Source organism: Diceros bicornis, chromosome 31, assembly GCF_020826845.1.
Source record: "Diceros bicornis minor isolate mBicDic1 chromosome 31, mDicBic1.mat.cur, whole genome shotgun sequence".
Classification (NCBI taxonomy): Eukaryota; Metazoa; Chordata; class Mammalia; order Perissodactyla; family Rhinocerotidae; genus Diceros; species Diceros bicornis.
Genome location: NC_080770.1, coordinates 7,074,026 through 7,094,803, shown reverse-complemented (window position 1 = coordinate 7,094,803; position 20,778 = coordinate 7,074,026). Strand labels below are relative to the sequence as shown.

At 58.2% G+C, this 20,778-nt stretch overlaps 2 protein-coding genes across 5 annotated transcripts in view; both read left to right on the top strand.

Moving 5' to 3' along the window:
* Positions 1–1,826, top strand: part of PACS1 (phosphofurin acidic cluster sorting protein 1) — a 141,741-nt gene extending 139,915 nt beyond the window's left edge. For both annotated transcript variants that reach the window (XM_058526325.1, XM_058526326.1), the window contains exons 23-24: positions 114–233; positions 364–1,826. In XM_058526325.1, coding sequence (XP_058382308.1) covers positions 114–233; positions 364–479 — 236 coding nt within the window. In that variant the 3' untranslated portion in view covers positions 480–1,826. The remainder of the gene's footprint in view (positions 1–113; positions 234–363) is intronic.
* Positions 1,827–10,548: 8,722 nt separating this feature from the next.
* On the top strand, positions 10,549–20,114 carry KLC2 (kinesin light chain 2). 3 transcript variants are annotated; one of them, XM_058526337.1, is made up of 17 exons: positions 10,549–10,648; positions 11,372–11,610; positions 13,959–14,189; positions 14,344–14,413; positions 14,899–14,925; positions 15,009–15,231; positions 15,897–15,984; positions 16,101–16,202; positions 16,291–16,464; positions 16,582–16,681; positions 17,245–17,294; positions 17,404–17,471; positions 17,927–18,035; positions 18,140–18,298; positions 18,376–18,500; positions 18,712–18,769; positions 19,158–20,114. In XM_058526337.1, the coding sequence occupies exons 2-17, from the start codon at positions 11,383–11,385 to the stop codon at positions 19,239–19,241; spliced, it is 1,896 nt and encodes a 631-aa protein (XP_058382320.1). In that variant the 5' UTR covers positions 10,549–10,648; positions 11,372–11,382; the 3' UTR covers positions 19,242–20,114. The 3 variants fall into 3 exon arrangements, with proteins under 3 accessions (XP_058382320.1, XP_058382319.1, XP_058382322.1); XM_058526336.1 differs by having other exon boundaries at positions 11,335–11,610; XM_058526339.1 differs by lacking the exon at positions 14,899–14,925 and having other exon boundaries at positions 10,551–10,648; positions 11,335–11,610.
* Positions 20,115–20,778: the final 664 nt, after the last annotated feature.

The following is a 20,778-nucleotide window of genomic DNA, read 5'->3' as shown; positions in this document are numbered from 1 at the left end:
TTCTCCAGATTACCTCCCTTTCCCACAGGAAGAGGGGGCAGTTCGGGCGGGGATGAGACGGATGGCTGCTCCTCCATGGGCTGTGACAGATGTGGTTCCTGCTTGCTTTCCAGTTCCCACCATCTTCCTGAGCAAGAAACCTCGAGAAAAGGAGGTAGATTCTAAGAGCCAGGTCATCGAAGGCATCAGCCGCCTCATCTGCTCCGCCAAGCAGCAGCAGACCATGCTGAGAGGTGCGGGCCAGGCGTGGGAGGAGGGCGACAAGGGACTGTGGGGCAGGGAGGCGATGGCCCTCCCCGAGGGACCCTGGGAGTTGGCCTTAGCAGCCCTGGTCACCCCTGCCCCTTCCCCTGTCACCCCCAGTGTCCATCGACGGAGTCGAGTGGAGTGACATCAAGTTCTTCCAGCTGGCGGCCCAGTGGCCCACCCATGTCAAGCACTTTCCAGTGGGACTGTTCAGTGGCAGCAAGGCCACCTGAGGGCTCTGTCTCCTGGCCACTCTCCCTCCTGGCACTGGCGCCAGCCTCACCGCCTGCGGGCAGGGGGAGGCCCGCAGGCCCGGGCCCAGCACCCCTTTCCTGGCCTTCGGGCCTGATCTCACTTGCCCAGTCCCGAAGGACACTGCCACTGGGGACACTGCTCCCCTCCCACTGCTCAGCCCCATCGCTGGGCAGCCCCCTCCCTCCCTCTCCTTTTCCTCTCCCTCCTGCTCACGCCCAAGGCATGTTGATTTTGCCTTCTGGTGCCGTCCCTGGAATTGAGTCCTCCGGGCCTTCCTTCACCTGACTTCCAGCCTCTTCCCCCACGTGGCACCGGTTCCCTTCCTGGAAATAGGAAACCTGGAATCCCGGCCCCCAGCAGGGAGTCCAGCCCCCACCTCCCCCACCAGAATCTCGGTTTCTAAAGCCCAGCTGCCCGCCTCAAGTGGGGCCAGGGCTACTTCCCACTGCTGTGCGGTTCTCCCAGTGGAGAGCGAGAGGGGCACCCTGAGCCCATGGGACCACCCTCCTCTCCACAGTCCCGGGGGCAGCTCCCACCCCTCCCTCACCCCCAGGACAGCGTTTCTGTGGTGACGCCACGTATTTCTGAGATGGAGGGGCCTTCCTGGTCCCCCCATGCACGACTTCCTCACCACCCCCCGGTCCCCTGTAGATGTCGCGTGTGTCTTTGAACGTTTCTTTGGTTCTCTGCACGGCCAGTCTCTTGGTGGTTCCGTGTGACTTGCCTGGGCTCCAGTCCCTGTCTTTGTGGCTCCTCCCTTGTTGATGATTCTCCTCCCGCTGCCTCCCACCCCCTCTACCCCAGCACAGCTCTGCTTCTTCCTGAAACTCTGGACTCAGAGAGATGGGAGGCAGACCCCCACCAACATATTGTCTGTGAGCCCCCAGCCCCTTTGTCTCTCTGTTCCCTCCGTGTCCATTTGTCTACCTTTCCGTGATCTGTTCTTCCTGTCCTCACTCCTGGGGCCCTGGCCTGGGCAGACACTCCATCCTCCCAGCCAGGTCTCCCTCCAGCAGGCTCCATCCCCTCCCTCTCACCTCGACTCGGAGATCTGAGCCCTTCCTCAGCCTTGACCATCAGCCTTCTCAGGACAGGCTGAGCCCACGGTTGAGACCCCGGCCACAGCCTTCTGTTCTCGCCAGCACTTCCAGAGCTTTCCCGGTGCCCTTTTACCCCTTCTAGAAGTTTTTGCACAGAACTTCATTTTGAAAAGTGTTTTTCTCATTCTCCATACTTCCCCAAACTCCTCCAGCCCTGACCCTCGGCTCAGCCCTGCTGTCCAGAGCGTCTCCTGGGCTGTGCTGCTCTCTCGGGGCCGGAGAGAGGGGTGGGTGGGAGAGACTGAGTGGATGTTGGATTTTTCATTCAATAAACTGGTGATTTCTTACCAACTAGCAAGCCTTGGGCTTCTGTGCCTCTCACCATGACACAGGATCTGTCCAACCCCTCTCCTCTGCACAACACAGCCAACTCTGCTCAAAATCAGCTAGGAACTAGCTAGAAAGAAGTGAATTCTCATTTTCTTAATTACAGAAACAGAGGCATGAAGGTGTCTTGCCCAGTATGAGGCAAGCAGAGGTCAGAAACAGAAATAACACCATTCCCACACCAAAATCCCATTTTTCTCCAGAACTCACCATCCCCAAATCCCACCTCAAAGGCAGTGTCATGTCAAGGGCAGTTTCCGCTCTTCTGATTGAAGATTAGAACTTGGCTTCTCTCCCCCTATTAGATTGATGTCTTGCCATAGTTTCTGGAAGCTGGTCAAGTCTGAGGCCAAAGTGGTCTTTGCCTCTGCAGGTGGAGGGGGTGGAGCTGGGGTCCATCGCTGAGTTCACTTTCCTGCCCTCCTTAACCTTAGTGATGGGAAACAGTCCTGGCTCCTGCTCCCTGGGGGCCTGGGTCTTCCCATGCTCCCAGGCCAGAGGCCTGCACACCAAGCCTCCGCCCAGGAAGAAGTGCCCAGAGGTGGGGGCGTGCCTGGGTGGACTTGGCGTCCTTACCCTGCAGGACACAGCCACAGAGGAGTGGATGGCCAAGTGGGGCAGGCTATCACTGGCTCCCTGTGTCCAGATAACCTAACAGAGGGAGTCTCGGGACCCAGTGGTGTGGCCCTGGGTCTGGAGAATGGAAATCATGCCTGCCTCCCTAGGGGGAGAATCCAGTGAGGTCTGTTGGATTGTCCGGGAAATGCCGTGTACACGTTAGTTACCAAATGAGGCGTATGGTCCAGTTGGTGAGAGGAAACACCAGGAGAAGTCAAATCGTGTCTGAGGTGAATGAGAGAGGACACGGGGGTTGCCTCCAGGCAGAGGGAAGGTGCCGACGACGGGCCTTCCCAGGAGCGAAGGAGCGAGCAGCGGGAGAGAGAGGCTGTGGGAGGGCAGGGCCTATGGGAGTCCCAAGCGGGAGGGGTGGGGGTCCCAGCTCCTCGCCCTCTCAGCTTCCAGCTCAGGACTGAGAGATGGGAGGAGACAATGGGGAGATGTGAGTAAGGAGGAAGCATGAACTTCTAGCCCACCTGCATCTGACCCCAGGCCTTGGCCTCCCACCTGTGGCAGTCAGTACCCCCCTGCTCCCACCCACAGCGTCCCCCCACCTTCTCCAGGGCTTCGCTCCTGCAGTTCCCCCTCTCTACCAAATCTTTCACGTCTGCGTGCAAACTTGCAGTAACCATGCTAAAACAAAAATCTTCCCTGATTCTGGATCCCCTCCGGCTGCCACACCACGTCTCTGCTCCCCTTAGAGCTAAGTTCTTCAAAAGAATTGTTCGTGTTCCCTGTCTCCACTTCCTCCCACTCCTTCAGGCTTTTTTCCTCACAGCCCCATCAACGTTCCCTTACCGAGGTCACCGATGACCGGGGCTGCCAAGTCCAAGGACCACTTTCTTGTTGACCTCTCAGGAGCACTTGCCACACATACTCACCCCTGATAGAACCGCTGTCTCCACAGGGCCTGTGGACGGCACTCTGCTCTCCTCCCACTTCCCTGCCTGCTGCCTCTTGGCCTCCCTTCCTGTATCCTCCTCATCCTCCAGCCTCCAAACACTGGAGCACTCGGGGCTCCAGCCTCTGTCCTCCTCTTCCCTCACTCAGGCTCCCCTGTGCCCAGACTTCTCTCTCCATTCTTCAGTTGCTGAGGCCGAAAGCTTTGAAATCACCCTTCACCTCTTTCTCTCCTGCCCAGCATCCAATCCACTGGCCAGTCCACCAGGCTTTCCCTTCAGGGCAGATCCCGAACCCAGCAGCTGCTCCCCACTTCCACTGCTGCTACTGTCTCTTGTCTGGATATTGTAATCGCCTGCTAATGATCTCTGCTCCCACCTCCTCTTCCTGTAGTCTGTTCCCACACAATAGTCAGAGAGTGCCTTTTGAGATGTTAATCAGATTGTGTTAAGTTACTGATCCAAACTGTCCAATGATTTCCCATCCCACTAGGAATATAATCCAAAAGTCGCATCATAATCTGCAAGGCCTACCTGATCTGACCTCCCAGGGCTGCTTGATCTCATCTCTCACTCTCCCCTCACCCACTGGCCTCTACATTCCTCAGACACGTCGGGAACATTCTCCTTCAGGGCCTTTGCACAAGCTGGTCCCCCTGCCCATCCTGCTCCTGCCCCTAGGTCTATGCGGCTTGCTCCCTCGTTCAAGTCACCTCAGAGAGGCCTTCCCTGTTCAACCTGTCTAACATAGCACCTCCCTCTCCTCTCACCCTTCGTTTTTCTTATTAGCACTTCTCAGTCCTTGACATTTAATTATGCTTTGTCTCTCTCCACTAGAATGTAAGCTCTAAGAAAACAAGAACTTTGGTTTTTTTCCCTTCTATGTCCTTGGCACCCAGGATGCTGCATGGCTCATCACAGGTACACAATACATATCTGTTCACAGAATGAATGAGGAGCCCTCGCGCTGCTGGAATGGGGTCCCTAATTCAGACCTGCTCCTCACACACTTTGATGCCTCAGCCCAAAGGCAGCCTGGGTTTTCTCACAGCCCTGGAGTAAGAAGACACACTCCTGCTCTGAGCCACAAGGAAGACAAGGGTTGTGTAGGAATGGCTTCCAGGATTGCAAACACGAGGCTGCTCAGGTGGAAGACTGACACCTGAGACGGCTTGCCCAGTCACTGAGAGTTAGGCCAGACCAGAGCAGAACATTCTCTAAAGGTGAGGGGCTGGCATTTGCTACAGAAGGTGGAAGAATGCCGATCTAACCTGCATGCCAACTCCAGACTGGTTTTATTTTTAATTTCAACAAACTTTGTATTTCAGAAACATTTAGATTTACAGAAAATAGATAGAATAAAGAGTTGCTGAGCACCCTTCAGCCACTTCCCCCCTGTTGTTAGCATGTTAGGTTCGTGTGGTCATTTATCGCAGCTCATGAACCGATACGCACACGTTCTTACTCACTGGAGCCCATGTGTCACTCAGAGCCCTTAGTTTCTCCCTCGTGTCTTTCTCCATTCCAGAATCCCTCCAGGACACCACACCACGTTTAGTCTTTTGGGCTGTGACATTTTCTCAGACTCCCCCTGTTTTTGATGACCTTGACGGTGGTGAGGAGTACTGGGCAGGCGTTTGGTAGAATGCCCCTCGACTGGGATTTGTCAGCGCATCACATCAAGGAGACATGCCATCAGCGTGGCATCCCTGTGATGTTAACCTCGCTCACCCGCTGGGGTGGTGTCGACCCCCTTTCCATTTGCACTCTCCAGAAGGCAGTCCCAGCCCTTACTTAAGAGGGAGGAGTTTTCCTCTCCGTGCATTATTTGGAATCGTTCTGTACAGCAGATTTCAGATGAATGTTTTAAACGACTTCTTTCATAACCCACCGCTGTGTCCAAGAACTGAATAGCCCTCTCACTGTCACCAACGGGCATCTGCTCTTAGCCAGGCTGCTGCTGAGCGCTGCACGGGGTGTATGTATTTCACTGAATCCTCAGAGCGGCCCTAGGAAATCAATTCAGCTGATACTTCCTTCTTACCAAGGAGGAAGCCGACGGGCAGAGAGCCTCCTCTCCCAGCTCTAGATTCTCATTTCTAATCATTTCCTCAACTTGAATCTTCACAGACATCTCAAACCTAATATGGCCAAAACGGATCTCTTAATTTCCCTCCATCCTCCCCAGTCTTGGTAAGTGGCACCAGCATCCATCTTGTTATTCAAGCCAGAAACCAATGGATCATCCCATAGCACCTCAGTGACTCCTGTCTATTCGGCTTCCCAAACACTGTTCCCAAAGGTAAACCAGAGCGCCTCCCTCCCTTGCTAGCATCCTTCAGGGGCTTCTTAATGCCTTTTGAATACAGCCACCGATCCATGGTCCATCAGGCCCACACAGTCTGGCCCCGCCTGCCTCTCTAACTTCACTTCCAGTTGCTTTCTCCCCGATTCTCAGCTCCCTGAGCCACACCTGATCTTTCTGGAATCAGATCCCTCTTCCCTGCACTGGACGTAAACGTGCTATTCTTTCCACCTTAAATGCTCTCCCCGCCCTCAGAGTTATCACGTTTCCTTTAGGATCCAGCCCACGCATCACCTCCTCAGAGAGGCTTTCCCAGCCACCAGCCCAAAGCCCGAGTGTTAGTCTCCACCTCAGCCCTTCCTTCAATCGTGGCATTCACTGTCACCTGCAGTGTGTCTCTGCCACATTAGGACGAGAGCTCCAGGGGGACAGGGACTCGGGCTGATGTGCTCACTGCTGCATCTCCAGCCCCCATCACCCTGGCATTTGGCAGACACTCCAGGGCCAGCTTAGGGATGAGTGAGGGGTTAAGTCACTTGTCCCACGCACACAGATTGGCTGAGAAGGAGCCAGATTTCTAGCCCAGGTCATGGGACTCCAGACCATCTCTCAAGGCCTTACTCAGATCCCAACTCCACCATCCATACATCCTACATGTATTAAGTTCCTACTCTGGGCCAGTTCCTGTCTAGGTATGATGCTACGGGATGAATACAGGGTTAGGTCCTTACCTATACGGGAACTCTGAGGCTAGCAGGGGAGACAGACAAATAGGCAATTGCCTCAGAGCATGACAGATTGCATGGACGCACACAGGAGGGGCATCTCATCCATCCTGGGGAAGGGGTGTCCAAGAAGGTGTCTCAAAGGAAATGACACCTGACACGATGGATGTTCTGGGTAGAGAAATGGCAAAAACTAGAGACGAGAGAAAGTCTGGCCCATTCTGAGACCCACGCATGGTTTAATGTGGCTGAAAAGCAATAGGAATGGTGAGTGAGTGGGCAGAAGAGAAAAGAAGCGGCCAGGGCACTGAGGAGCCTTGTGGTTACGATTATTACCCACTATGCCGTGCAAGGACTGTTCTAAGGAGCCTCCAGTCTTGAGTGCTTATGGGTGAACCTGCTGACATTTCAAGGGGGGATGGCACGCTTGGCAAAAGTGCCCCCTGACCACTTCAAAGAAAAGGAGTAAAGCTTAGCCAAAGGAAAAAGAATAATTTAAGAAAGCAGATTTCAGTGGGATGAGTGCTTCCGAGGATCCAAAGGGAAGGGGTGGGAGCAGTGGGAGTGATTTTCAGGGAGAAAACAATATTAAAAGTTGCAAGAATGACTTTCCCAGGCATGGGACAGGCGGGGGCAAGCTGATGAGCTCTGCAGAAAATGGCATAAGGAGCTGAATCACATTGGGCATGGACTCCTTCCTTTCTTCTCCCTCAACTGAGCGCCCATCAGCAGCCTGGCAGGAGACCAGCAGCCGAGGGGGGTGCAGCACAGAGCGGATGAAGTAACAGTCCTTTCCATTGGGAGATGCACAGCATAATCCTCAGAGACAAGATAAAAAGCCGAGTGGCTGAAAAGGCTGAACACAGGCAAGGTTAAGCACTGAAAGCAAGATAAGAGCCTGAGAAGCGGCAGAGAAGGCCCAACCTTCCCTCTGCCCGGCACACGGGGAGGAGCAGGGCCAGCTGCTTAAAGGAAATCACAAAGAAACCACCAAAGCCAGCAGAGAGTTAGCAGAAAAGCTGGAGTAAGAACCCAGCAAAAAGTCTTAAAGGGGGATTGAAGATGTTCTTTCCGTTGACCCGGAAAAAGATGCTAAAAGGAAGGTGCTCCTTTATTATTAGATGGAGAGCGAGCCCAAGGGAAGGAAACAGGGGCTGTGGACGTGTGTTTCCACTTGGGTTTGTGTGGTTTGCACCTGTGTGGGCCTATAAACACATGGAGGTGTGCATGTGGCACACAGGTGTTCAGGGCCTCTGGGTGAACTCCCTGAGGCTGTGTGTGGAAGGTGTGTGCAACCGTGCTTTTGGGTGAGTGTGAACAGGCAACTTGAACTCAGTTCTCTTGACTTCTACTCCATGTGGTCAGTCTGTGTTACACGCTGGGATGAAATGACCTGGACTCTGGATTAGAGAAGGACATAGTGGTCACCAGGAGCCTGAGCCCCCCGGGAACAGCAGGCTCCCTCACCTGGTGCAGCTGCCTTCTCTCTGGGCCTGTTTCCTTGCCTGTAAAACAAAGACATTTAAGCAGCAGCCTTCAACCCAAGATGCACATCACGGGCACCACTGAAGTTCTAAAATAATAAAAGATGCTCAGGACCCATCCTGGCACTGTAGAATCCCAACATCTAGAAGGAGAGCCTTCTAACAAAGTTCCTCCACAAGCAATTCTGAAACCAGGCCTCTTTAAGAACGACAGAGGTGCCCTGGGCTCCAGATTCTGTTTCCTCCTTGTGAACTTGCTGGCAAGTTGGGGGTGCAGTTATTGTCTGATGGAGTCCCCGTGCACAGAGACAGGCTTGTCACAGCCAGTGTGTCTCTGGAAGACAGGGCCAATGTGAGGGCTAAAGGACAACAGACCCCAAATGCAAAAGACTCCAACCTTCAGGGCCCTGGAGAAAAACTGACCAGATGAAACTGACAAGGACAACACAAGCTCTGCACTGATGCAAATGACATAATCGATGGACACAAGAAACTGGGAACAGCAGGTGCTTCTGGGGAGGGGAGCTGCATGGCTGAGGACAGCGGTCAGAGAGAAAGAACTACTATTCATTGTAACTTGTATATGCCTTTTGAATTTTGCATTATATGACTGTATTAGCTACCTTTAAAAATCACTGGGAAAAAAATCATTGGCAGAAGCACAGGATCGGGGAGAAGAACCTGGCTGGATATAACCGGGATGCACGCAATCTAGGGTTTTGGCTGACAAGCTTACCCTGAGCAGACACGGTGCAGTGACTGTCAAGGTCAGCCTGACTTGCGACTTCATGGTGGACACGTGGCATGCTCATTAAGGAGGGTCATTCCTCTGTGATCTGTGCGGTTCATTCCCTGTCTGGATCCCTGGGCCTGGGACTGAGCACCACATTCTGAGCAGTGTCTGGGCTGACATTCTAAACTACACCCAGAAAAGAGAAATCAGGATGGAGAAGGGTCAAGAAACTGGGGCAGGGGTGGGTGAAGGGACGGGGATTGTGAGCCTAGGCAAGGGGAAGACTGGGTGGGGCATCATCACTGCCTCCAAATACCTTCATTGGCAAAAGAGAGCAGACTGCTCTTCTTGAAGACAGAGCTCCAGTCTGGTGTGGGTGAGCACTGCAGGAAGGGACTGTGGGGGCTATTGAAGAAAAAACCTTCTAACCTTTAGGGTAGTCTCACAGCAGAATGTAGTAAGCTCCCTGTCACAGGACATACTTGAGCCGGGGGCGCTGGACCATCTCCCTGTCAGAGACAATGCCAAGGATTCTTGCATCCACCAGGATGTGGAACCTGGAGTAGTCGGAGTCTGAACCTACCTTGACTCATGAGGAACAGCCTAGATCCCTGGGTACCAGCGCCAGGCCTTGCTGTGAGGGTTTTGTCCCTTGGGGTAGTGATCCTGCTGTTACCCACTAGTGACATCGACCTAGAAGCAGTGCGGGCAGTGCCAGGTAGCCACCAATCCAGGGCTGCAGAGCACCAGGCCACAATTTGGGCCTGGCAGGGACTCGGCAAGGCCCACAGGTGCTCTGTTTAAAACCAACACTTACTGACTGCTGCTATGTGGCTGGCCAGGGGCTACTTGGCGTGAACAAGACCTGCATTCTAGGGAGGAGACAGAAAACCGCAAGGAAAGTGTTAGAAGGCATAAATGCTATGGAGAGAACTAAATGGGTGCATGAGATGGACCAGAGGGCTCCTCTCATTGGGGTTCAGGAATCAAGGAAGAGTGTGACATTTAATCTGAGCCCTGACTGACGTCACCTGCCTTGATCCTCCGTCAGCAGCATTTGTTGTGGTCTTCACCCACAGGGGCACGAGTCTTTGTTTCGGCAGATGCCCGGCTGCCCTTTGCCACTCTCTTTTCCCTTCCGGCCAGAAGCCTCCGTCCCTTCCCCCAAGAAGCAGCCCTAAGATGCTGTGAATCCCCTACAGGAACATGGACAGCTCTGAAAGAGGTGAGCGGGGCCGTGACCCGTCTCTAGAGACAAATGAGCGTGGGGTCAGATCTGCGAGATGCGGATAATAGCAGGGCCCGCTTCATCGGGTCTTTGTGAGTATTAAGGGAGTTAATGCACTTAAAGCACCCAAGTACCCAACACACAGTAAGTGCTCAAAAAGTGGCAACTATCTCAATAAATGCCAATAAGTGTCAAATGTTAAGCTCTGGATTCCGAGGAGGCCGGGCCTTCTCCCTGCGCCTCAGTTTCTCCCGCCATCCTCTCTGGCCGCGGGACTGGGTGCGTTCAGGTTCACAATCTCACAGCCTCTCCACACCCCTGCGGCCTCGGGGCGGTTTACAGCCAAGCAATCTGGGGCCGCAGGAGCGTGCAAGGCGGCGGCTGGGAACTTGCGCCGGAGGCGAGCCCACGCCCCGCCCCTCGGTGGCCACGCCCTCCAACTCGGATGACCACGCCCCCACACCTCGAATGGCCACGCCCCCAGTTTTCCCTCTAGCCTGAAGCGGCCCGGCCGGCACGCTCCTTTAAGGCAGCCGGCGGGCAGGGAAGAGCGTGTTTCGCCCCCTCCGACGCTGCCGAGGTAGCGGCTTCACCTTTAAGGCGGCGCGGGGACTGCTGGGAAGGCCGGCGGGATGGAGGCGGCGGGCCCGGCTCACGGCTGCCGGTCCGGGTGAAGCGGGGCGGGAGCCGGAGCGGGAGCGGGAGCCGGGCCCGAGCGGGAGGCGCAGGTCCGCGCGGGCCGATCGGGCCGGGAGAGGGGGCACTGGGTCGGCTTAGGGGAGGGGTCGTCGTGCGCGCGGCCTGTGGGAGGCCCGGGCCGGCCCGCGGGGAGGGGGCGCTGTCCTGGGTGGCCGGGGCCGGGAGCTCGGCCTTTTCAGGGGAGGGGTCCGCGGGGCGTCGCGCCGGCCTATGGAGAGGGATCGTCGTGGGCGCGGCCTCGGGGGACGGAGAACCCGAGATCTCAGCTCCTCTAGGGGGAGGGTCTCCCCAGGGTGGGCCTGCCCAAGAGGAGGGACTCTGTGGCTCGACCTGCCTGTTGGGGAGGGGCTGCCCGAGGGGCTGGGGCCGGATCTCCGGAGGGGCCGGGGTCTCCCGCAGGGGAGTAAGCACCCACGATCCCCGTAGGACCGTCCTCCGGCGCGCCCTGCCCTGGCTAAGGAAGTCCCCGGGGAAGCCCCGAGGTTGGGCCGCCTAAGCCGGCCTGAGCCGGTGGTCTGGACCGAATCCGGGTCCAGCCTCACCGGCCTCACCGCATTGCGTCTCCTGGGCCAAGAGGAGTCGGGCGCGCCCCCTGTAGGCCGAGAGCGGGCACGGTGCGGGCTGCCGGCCTGGGGACGGGGGCCCCCCGAGGACCCAGGCGTCCGGGGACCGGAGGTGTTTACCTAATCCGGGGCGGACGGCGGTGTGGCCCCAGGCCCGGCACCCGCCTGCCCGCCCCCTCGCCTTCACAGGCGGCGCGGCCATGGCCACGATGGTGCTTCCCCGGGAGGAGAAGCTGAGCCAGGATGAGATCGTGCTGGGCACCAAGGCCGTCATCCAAGGGCTGGAGACCCTGCGCGGGGAACATCGTGCCCTTCTCGCTCCCTTGGTCGCTCATGAAGCCGGCGAGGCCGAGCCAGGCTCTCAGGAGCGCTGTGTCCTACTGCGCCGCTCCCTGGAGGCCATCGAGCTGGGGCTGGGGGAGGCCCAGGTAGGCTGGTCTGGGGTGCTGAGGTGGGAGGTCATGGGAGGGATAGAGCCTTCCAGAGGGATCCTGGCAATATAGGAACAGAATCTGAGCAGGCAACCATCTGGCCCCTGGAGCCCCGTGGTAGGACCCCAGTAAATATCTGTTGAAGAAATGAATGGGCTTTGGAGACCCCAGCCATGCTTCACCCCAGGAGAGCCTCATCATCATTTAGGCGGCACACAGAACCCTGTTCCTGGCTTGTCTGCTAGGTAGCAGAGACTGAATGGCATGGGAGATCAGAAAGGAAATCCTGAGGGAATCACCCCTTCCCCCAAGTTAATTTTTTTTTATTCATTTGTTGACAGGTAAGTTATCAAGTGCCTACTATGTGCCAGGGATACAGGTCCAACAAGACAGACAAGGTCCCTGCCCTAGTCCAGTAGGACAAGAGTCAGAAACACACATACATTTGTTACACACTGTGATAAGTTCTCCAAAGAAAAGAACAAGGTCTGTGATAGCTTGTAGCAAGAGGTCTTATCTATTGGTCAGGCAAGACTTCTGAGGAAATGACATTTAAACCAAGACCTGAAGGAAGGAATGAACTAGAAATGGGAGGAGGGCGAGAAGTTGCATGCGCAAAGGTCCTGAGGTAGGAAAGATGTTGTGGTGGGAGACTTGAGAGAAGACCTGCCTGACTGGAGCTTCATGGGGAAAGAGAGAGGGACAGAAGAGGCCTGTGGAGGAGGCAGGGGCCAGATCATGCTGCACCTTATGCACCTTATTTGGATTTTATTCTCAGGAAATCGGGAAGCCTTTGGAGAGCTTTAAACAGTCAAGGGACACTATCTGACTTAGGTTTTAAAAGCTCCTTCTGGCTGAGGTGTGGAGAATGAACCATAGTGGGTCAAGGGTGGAAACAGGGAGCAGGTAGTTAGGAAGCCACTGCTGGAATTCAAATGAGAAATGGTGGCTGGGACTAAGGGGTGGCCATGAGCGTGGAGAGAGGGGGACCAGTTCTAGATGTTCTGGAGGTAGGTCCAGCAAGACCTGGGGATGGAGCGAAGGAGAGAGAGGAGGGCAGGGTGACTCCCAGGTTTGTGGTTACAGCAGGTTAAGGGGATGAGAGAGCCTGGATGGTCAGCAGTTCTCTTTGGCCCTCTCAAGTCGAGGCTGCCGGGACGATATGCAGATGGAAATATCCAGGAGGCAGGAGAGGGCACAAGGAGTTGGGCTCTGGGGGAAAGAGTCTTGGCCTCCTCAGATCTTGGCTGAGACACCACCTGGCTCTGTGAATCCTGGGCAGGTGGTATCATCTTGGTTTCCTTGTCTTTAAAATAGGGATCATGCCATCTGCTGTATATACTTCCAGGCTGTTAGGGAATTTTTTTTTAAAGCTAGTGGTTGTGAAAACACCTGTCACTTAGGCATTTGCTAATCAACTAGAGAGCGCAGGGTCCCAGACTGCCTGGCCCTCTGCAAGGGCAATGCGTTGGTCATTCACTCCTCGGCCAGTTGGCTGCCAGGTGCAGCCCCCTCCCGGTGTGCGCAGGCACTAGCACAGATGGGCAACAGGATGGTGTGGAGGCAGGGGAACGTGCCCTCCTTTCCTGGGGCAGAGGGCATAAGAGGGAAGAGGCCTCACTGCAGAAATGACCCTGACCATGAAGGAAGGAGAAAGGCCCCAAGGCAGGAAGAGCCTGGAAGCTCAGGAAAGGAGTCATAGAGGTTGATGAGAGGGGTGGGGCTGAGGCCTCTGGGTCCCCTTACCTGCCCCTGTGGTTCCCCAGACCATCTGGGGGTTTACGACATGCACCCCTTCCATCCCCAGGAGCTGCAGAAGAGCAGGGGCTGCCCTGGACCCTTGGCAGGAGTCAGGATGGGGTCTTTTGGTGGCCTTGCAGCCATCTCTCGGGTTCTTTGGGAAAGTGCTAGCCCTGGGGCGGGCGCAGTGGTATAGCGGCTGTGGCTGCAGAGGCTTGAGTACAGGCTCCAGGAGAGACAGGGACGGGAGTGGCTAGCTCGGGGAAAGCGCAGCACCCCAACTAGCCCTCTTCATGAGCAACCCACCAAGGTGGGAACTGGACCATCAAGGCTGAGGACCAGCTGGAGGCCCAGGAAAGGGGAAGGACTTTCTCAGAGTCCAGCAGAGCGGCCTGGGAGCCCAGGGCTCCTGACCCCAGAAGGAAGGAGTTGGGGATCCCCAAGCCTCCTGGGTTTGGGTCTTGGACTGTGGTCTCTGGGGCCTTGGGGAAAACTCCCTTGATGACAGGAGAACTTTGTGGCCCTCAGCCCTGCAGTTCCTCACAGGCAGGGCCAGGCTGCGGGGTGGATAGGGCTCTGACCCTCATCCCGGCTGGCTGCCGCAGGTGATCCTGGCACTGTCGAGCCACCTGGGGGCCGTAGAGTCAGAGAAGCAGAAGCTGCGGGCTCAGGTGCGGCGCCTGGTGCAGGAGAACCAGTGGCTGCGAGAGGAGCTGGCTGGGACGCAGCAGAAGCTGCAGCGCAGCGAGCAGGCTGTGGCCCAGCTCGAGGAGGAGAAGCAACACTTGCTGTTCATGAGCCAGATGCGCAAGTTGGATGAGGACACCTCCCCCCACGTGAGCCCCTACCACGGCCACCGCGAGGCCACTGGGCAGGGGGGCCTGGGAGCAGGGAGGGGGCAGCGTGGAGTAGACTCTGCTCTACCCAGCCACTGACACCTGGGCTACCTCGTGCCTCCTTCCCTGACGCTCATCCTGTCTTCCTCTCTAGGAGGAGAAGGGGGACGTCCCCAAAGACACTCTGGATGACTTGTTCCCCAACGAGGAGGAGCAGGGCCCAGGTGCGGAGGGCAGCTGGTTCCGGGGATGGGGGAAGGGAGGGCGGTGTGAACTGGTCCTTGGGACCCAGAGATCACCGGAAATGGGGACCACGTGGGTGCCATGTTCTTTCCTGACTCATTTCTGATCATCACATCCCAGCATGTTCGAGCGTAAAGGGCAGGTTTCACACGTGGCTTCTCTCCCCACAAGCTCTATGAGGAGCAAGCATCACAGTTCAGAGCTCTAGAGCAGCTGGCCTGGGTTCAAGTCCCACTCTGCCGCTAGTTGCTCTGTGCCCCCTGGTAGTTTCTTTTGCCTCTGAGGACGCATGCGCAGTGCTCAGGCCTGGGCCAGTGCTCACTCTGGTGATGGTGTGGAGCGCATGTCAGAGGCTCCCTTCTTCAGATGGGAGGCTGAGGCTTGGAGGTTGGGTGGCTTGCTCTAGATACACAGCTTTGAAGTACTGGAGCTGGGACTCTACTGATTCTTTCTTGGGGATGACCAGGCCCACTCGTCCAGAGCCATATGTCAGGTGGGCTAAAGGCGCTGCTGGCATGTCCCAGCCCAACCCAGGGGCCAGTTGGTACATCTGACCTCCTGCCCTTGGCCTTGCAGCCCCCAGCCCTGGAGGAGGGGATGTGGCTGCCCAGCATGGGGGCTATGAAATCCCAGCCCGGCTCCGCACCCTGCACAACCTGGTGATCCAGTACGCCTCCCAGGGCCGCTATGAGGTGGCCGTGCCACTCTGCAAGCAGGCACTTGAGGACCTAGAGAAGACATCGGGCCACGACCACCCTGATGTAGCCACCATGCTGAACATCCTGGCGCTGGTCTATCGGTGAGAGCTCCTCTGGCCACAGCATCCATGGGAGCGCCTGCACTTTTGTAGAAGGCTCCAGCCCTGGGTCACAAACCCCCTGTGCCTGCTGTGGGCCAGGACTCGGGGACAGAGAGAGAAGGAACTTGTACCCAGAGGGGGCTGAGCTCACCGGGTGCCTGGGCCGCAGACGTGAATAAGCCTCAGTCTAGTGGAGAAGAAAGGCTTGGACACAACCAGGGAGAGGGCAGCACATGAGGATCCAGGGGTCCCGGGGAGCTGGCACAGCTTCTCCAGGCACCAAGGCTCGAGTAGGGTCTTTGGGGAAAGATGAGTTTGCCCAGACCATGAGAGTTGAAGAAGGTTTCTCTGGCAGAAAGCAGCATGAGCAAAGGCCCTAGGGGATAGAGAACAAGGTGCACTGGGCAGGAGGCAGCGGAGGTGTGTCCTGGGGGAGTCTGGCTGGTCCCAAAGCACCACATGGCCCTGGTGAGTTGAGAGTGAACTTCCCAAAGCCCCCCGAGCTCCTGGGGGTCAGAGGCCGACCACATCTCCCCATGCTCTGGGTCACACGCCACCATGCCTACTGGTCAGTAAATACAGAAGTGACCACAGGGATCTTGGGCCATTAGGGGGAGGGCCTTGGGCTGGATGACAACTTTCACTGTGCTCCTGCCTGCCCCCAGGGACCAGAACAAGTACAAGGAGGCTGCCCATCTGCTCAATGATGCTCTGGCCATCCGTGAGAAGACGCTGGGCAAGGACCACCCAGCTGTGAGTGAGGGTGGGTGGGAGGTGGGGGCTGCCCCTGCGCCCTGCAGCTCTCAGGTCCCAGATCCCCTGCCCAGCTGGGCCGTGGGTCATGGAGCCTCCCTTCTCCCACCCCCCAGGTGGCCGCAACACTAAACAACCTGGCGGTTCTGTACGGCAAGCGGGGCAAGTACAAGGAGGCAGAGCCGCTGTGCAAGCGGGCGCTGGAGATCCGGGAGAAGGTGGGAGCAGGCAGGGCTGGGTGGGCCAGGCAGGCGGGGGGCCTAGGCCGGCCCTCAGCCCAGCCACTGGCTCCCACTCCCGTCCCAGGTCCTGGGCAAGTTTCATCCGGACGTGGCTAAGCAGCTGAGCAACCTGGCCCTGCTGTGCCAGAACCAGGGCAAAGCTGAGGAGGTGGAATACTATTACCGGCGGGCACTGGAGATCTATGCCACACGCCTCGGACCTGATGACCCCAACGTGGCCAAGACCAAGAACAACCTGGTGCCCTGGGCCGGGACAGGCTGGAGGGAGTAGGGGGAGAGAGGAGGCTGGAGGAGGGAGGAAGGGAAAAGGCTCAGCTCCCTGCATCCTGCTCACCCTTTGGCCCTGCCCCTCCAGGCCTCCTGCTACCTGAAGCAGGGCAAGTACCAGGATGCAGAGACGCTGTACAAGGAGATCCTCACCCGCGCTCACGAGAAGGAGTTTGGCTCTGTCAATGGTGAGTCCATGGCTGCCGTGTGCCCCCAGCTCACCCAGCACAGGCCCTCATGCCTGGGGGCTGGCGGGTCCCCAGCCACTCAGGTGCACACGCCAAACTCACACGGCCTTCTGGGCCCTGCCCATGCCCTTGGCCCAGAGTCTGTCCTCTTTCTCTACTGGGCAACTCCTGCTCCTGCTCACCCCGAGGGCCCAGCCCAGATGTCTCCCACTCTGGGAAGCCACCTTTTGGCCCCCGGTGGCCAGTCATTTCCTGCTCTGGGATCCCTCAGCCTGGCCCGTCATTCGGGCCTAGCACATGTCTCGGGCTGTGGGCCTGAGGTGTGTAAGGGTCTGCTGCTCGCAGCCCCCTCAAGCAAAGGCCTGTGCCACGGTCATCTCCGTGTTCCAGAGGAGGGTCAGTAATGTTTTGGGTCTGTTTCTTGTTCATTCATTCATTCAACAAAGCCCAACCCTGGTCCTTCCTGGGTACCCCTAACCCCCACCCCAGACCCCAGTCCTATGTCCAGCCCAATCAGGAGAGGCCTACATGGGAGGCTGGTGACAGCCCGTTTCTCCCCCCAGGGGACAACAAGCCCATCTGGATGCACGCAGAGGAACGGGAGGAGAGCAAGGTGCCTCTGGGGGCAGGGCTGGGGTGGGGGTTTGGGGAGGGAGGGTGAGGCTGGGGGGTACAAGGGGAAGACCTTTCCTCCCACCTCCCCTGACCATTCCTTTCCCCAGGATAAGCGCCGGGACAGCACGCCCTATGGGGAATATGGCAGCTGGTACAAGGCCTGTAAAGTTGACAGGTGAGGACAGCGGGCCAGGGCTGGCAGTGGAGCAGGTAGCAGGACCCAGCATCCCAGCTGGGGGCTGCAGCTGGGTTCCACACGCCGTACTGCTCACCCCCAGAACACACTCCCCTTTTCTGTCAGCTCACTTTTCAAGGCCCAGGTCACAGGCCACCTGTCCCTAGAAGGCTTTTTGCACCTGGAGAGCCTGATTATCTTGCTCCTGGGTCTCCCAGCTTTTAGTCCTGGTGGCAACACCCCACTCAGGGCCCTGGAGCCAGGTCCCCAGCCCTGGGGTGATTTCCCCAAGATAGGAGAGTCTGGGCGGGCCTAGCATAGGGCTTGTCACACAGGAGGGGCAGGATTCTGATTGGCCGGATGGGTCCCCAGGACCCAGTGTGGGCCGGATGCCAAGATGGGCCCTGGGTCCTGGGGAACACGGAGTTTGAGACTACCCCATGTCCCATTCACAGCCCCACAGTCAACACCACCCTGCGCAGCTTGGGGGCCCTGTACCGGCGCCAGGGCAAGCTAGAAGCTGCGCACACGCTGGAGGACTGCGCCAGCCGCAGCCGCAAGCAGGTGGGGCAGCAGGCACGAGGGGTGGGGGCAGGGACCCGCGTTGCCCCATGTGTGCTGCAGTCAGGGCATGTTGCTCCACCTGATGCTCCCTGCCCCTCCCTCAGGGCCTGGACCCTGCGAGCCAGACCAAGGTGGTGGAACTGCTGAAAGACAGCAGTGGAGGGCGGGGAGAGCGCCGTGGCAGCCGAGACGTGGCCGGGGGTGCTGGGGCTCGGTCTGAGTCTGACCTTGAGGAGGCAGGGCCTGCTGCCGAGTGGAACGGGGTGAGTCCAGGGGCGAGGGTGGGCCACGAGTCCCGGGCAGCCAGTGCACCAGAGAGACAAACCCATCCACCCCACAGGACGGCAGCGGCTCCCTGCGGCGCAGCGGCTCCTTTGGGAAGCTCCGAGATGCCCTGAGGCGTAGCAGTGAGATGCTGGTGAAGAAGCTGCAGGGTGGTAGCCCCCAGGAGTCCCCTAACCCCAGGTGAGCCCCTGCCCCCGAGGAGCCCCGCACCCAACAGCCCAACCACTCCAGATGAGCTCCCCACCCAGAGTGAAGTCCCTCATCTCTCAAGTACCACCACCCACCACACCTGCTCCCTCCCACAGCCTCCCTCCCCAGCCCCAACCTTCCCCCAGGCTCCCCCAGGTCCACCACGGACAAATCCACAAATCCCGCTGTCCTCTCCCCTCAGGATGAAGCGAGCCAGTTCCTTGAACTTCCTCAACAAGAGTGTGGAAGAGCCAGTCCAGGTATGGGCGGGGGGTGTCTGGGCGCTGGGCAGCTGAGGCCCAGGCCCTTGGGCCCAAGGCCTGCATGTCCTGGGTACGCACCCAGCCTCTCTCCTCAAGCATGTCTATTCATCCAGCAACATTTCCTGTCTCCATCCCAGGCCTGGCTTTGGGCTGGACACTGGGGAGGCAAATAAGAGAAACCTAGGCCCCTGCCTGGGGTGGAAATGCCAGCGGCCAGTACCCACACGGGAACTGTGGAGGTGGGCGGGAGTCTCAGAGCACTTGGCCATGGCCGTGGGCCCGGCTCAGCGACTCTGGCCTGACTCTGGCTGGTCAGGCCCCTTCGGGCCAGGGACGCAAAGACAGAGGAGCCCAAGGCGGAGCCACTTGCCCCTTCCACCCACAGCCTGGAGGCACAGGCCTCTCTGACAGCCGCACCCTCAGCTCCAGCTCCATGGACCTCTCCCGGAGAAGCTCCCTGGTGGGCTAATCCTGAAGGGGCAGCGGTTCACCAGAGCCTCCACCGGCACTGCCCTCACCCCCAGCCCTGCGCATGGGCCTGCTGCTTGCCCCCCAGTCTTTTCTGTTCAATCTCAGGGTAACCTCCTCCCTTGTCATCTCAGCCTGAGCCCTGGAGGCTGGGCCCGTCCGCTCCAGCTCTACCCTTTATTTATTCCTTCCAGCAGGGCCCCCTCTTCCCTAGGTTCAGGGCCGCGAGAGGGGCTGGCTGGGTCTCTAAGGTAGAGACTCGGTGGCCTGCCCTCCCCAGACCCCGGAGCCAAGAACACTAAGCACCTGCCGTCCCTTCAGCACCCTGCCCTCCCCACGGCCGTTGCTTCTGTATATAGAGAAATAAGTTATTGGCCGCGCCCCTCCCCTCAGTCCACGGTACTACCGAGCCTCCCTCGCCCCGCCCTTCTCTAGTGGTACCGCCCAGGCCTTAATCACCCCCATTCCGTGCGGTGGTATCTCCCAGGCTCCACATCTTGGGGCGGCGCCTTCCCAAAGGGTTCCTGGGCCTTCTGGCGCTCCTGTCGGCCTTTGAGGGGTGCGGCCTGCCCCGCCATCGCCCCGCGCCCCAGGACGGAGAACCCGCCCTTCGCCCGCCCACTCACCGCCGGGCCCTGCCCTGCATCCCGGCCTTATGCACTGCCCCTCCCCCCCGGCCCCGCCCAGGCACGGCCTGACCCCGCCCCGGGCACCGCCGGTCGAGCCTTCCTGCCACGCCCCCTCCCATGCCTGCAGCTTCTCCCGAGGGGCAGCGATGGCCTCCTGTGGCAGGAAGGGCTGCCCCAGTTGGGGGTGAGGCGGTCGCTCTCTATTTTCAAATGTTGCTGTAGAAATAAAGACGGTTTGAAACTGAGCCGGGCTTGTTTTCGGGCGGAGGCCGAGGGCTGCCAGCGTCTCCAGGTTGGGGATGGGGTCGGGAGAGGCTGCGGGTGAATGCGTGTGTGTGTGTGTCGCTCACGTCTGCTCCCGCGCAGTATCTACTCCGCCCCTATCCCGGAACTGTTTGGGGGCCCCACAGGTTCAGGTTGTTTTCTAACAACCTTCATCTCTGAGGATCTAGAAACCGAGAGCTTTGATTGAGCTCTACCCCTCACTAAGCTGTTGGACCTTGAGCGATGATTTTTTCATCTATAAAATGTGGGTGATCACAACTTCCTCCTGGGGCTGCGGCTTTGAGTTAGGAGCGCCAGCACACGAAGAACCCTGGATAAAGGAACTTTTACTAATGCTCACCAACTCCGGGGCCTGGGCGGGTAGGGATGACTACCTCTGTCAGACAGACGTGAAACGTATCAACCCCAGCACTAAACTGAGCTTCCAACGCCGGGACGCAGTTAGGCTCCCGAACGCAGTCCTCAAGCTCAGGTACGTGTAGGGAGCGAACTACAAGCCCCAGAAGGCAATGCGCGGCAACCATGGGGGTTGGGCTAGGAGGCTCGGGCTCTTCGGTGTACGCCTGCGCAGCGGGGGTGAGCTGGATGACGCACGGAGACTACAAGTTCCGAGAAGCAACGCGG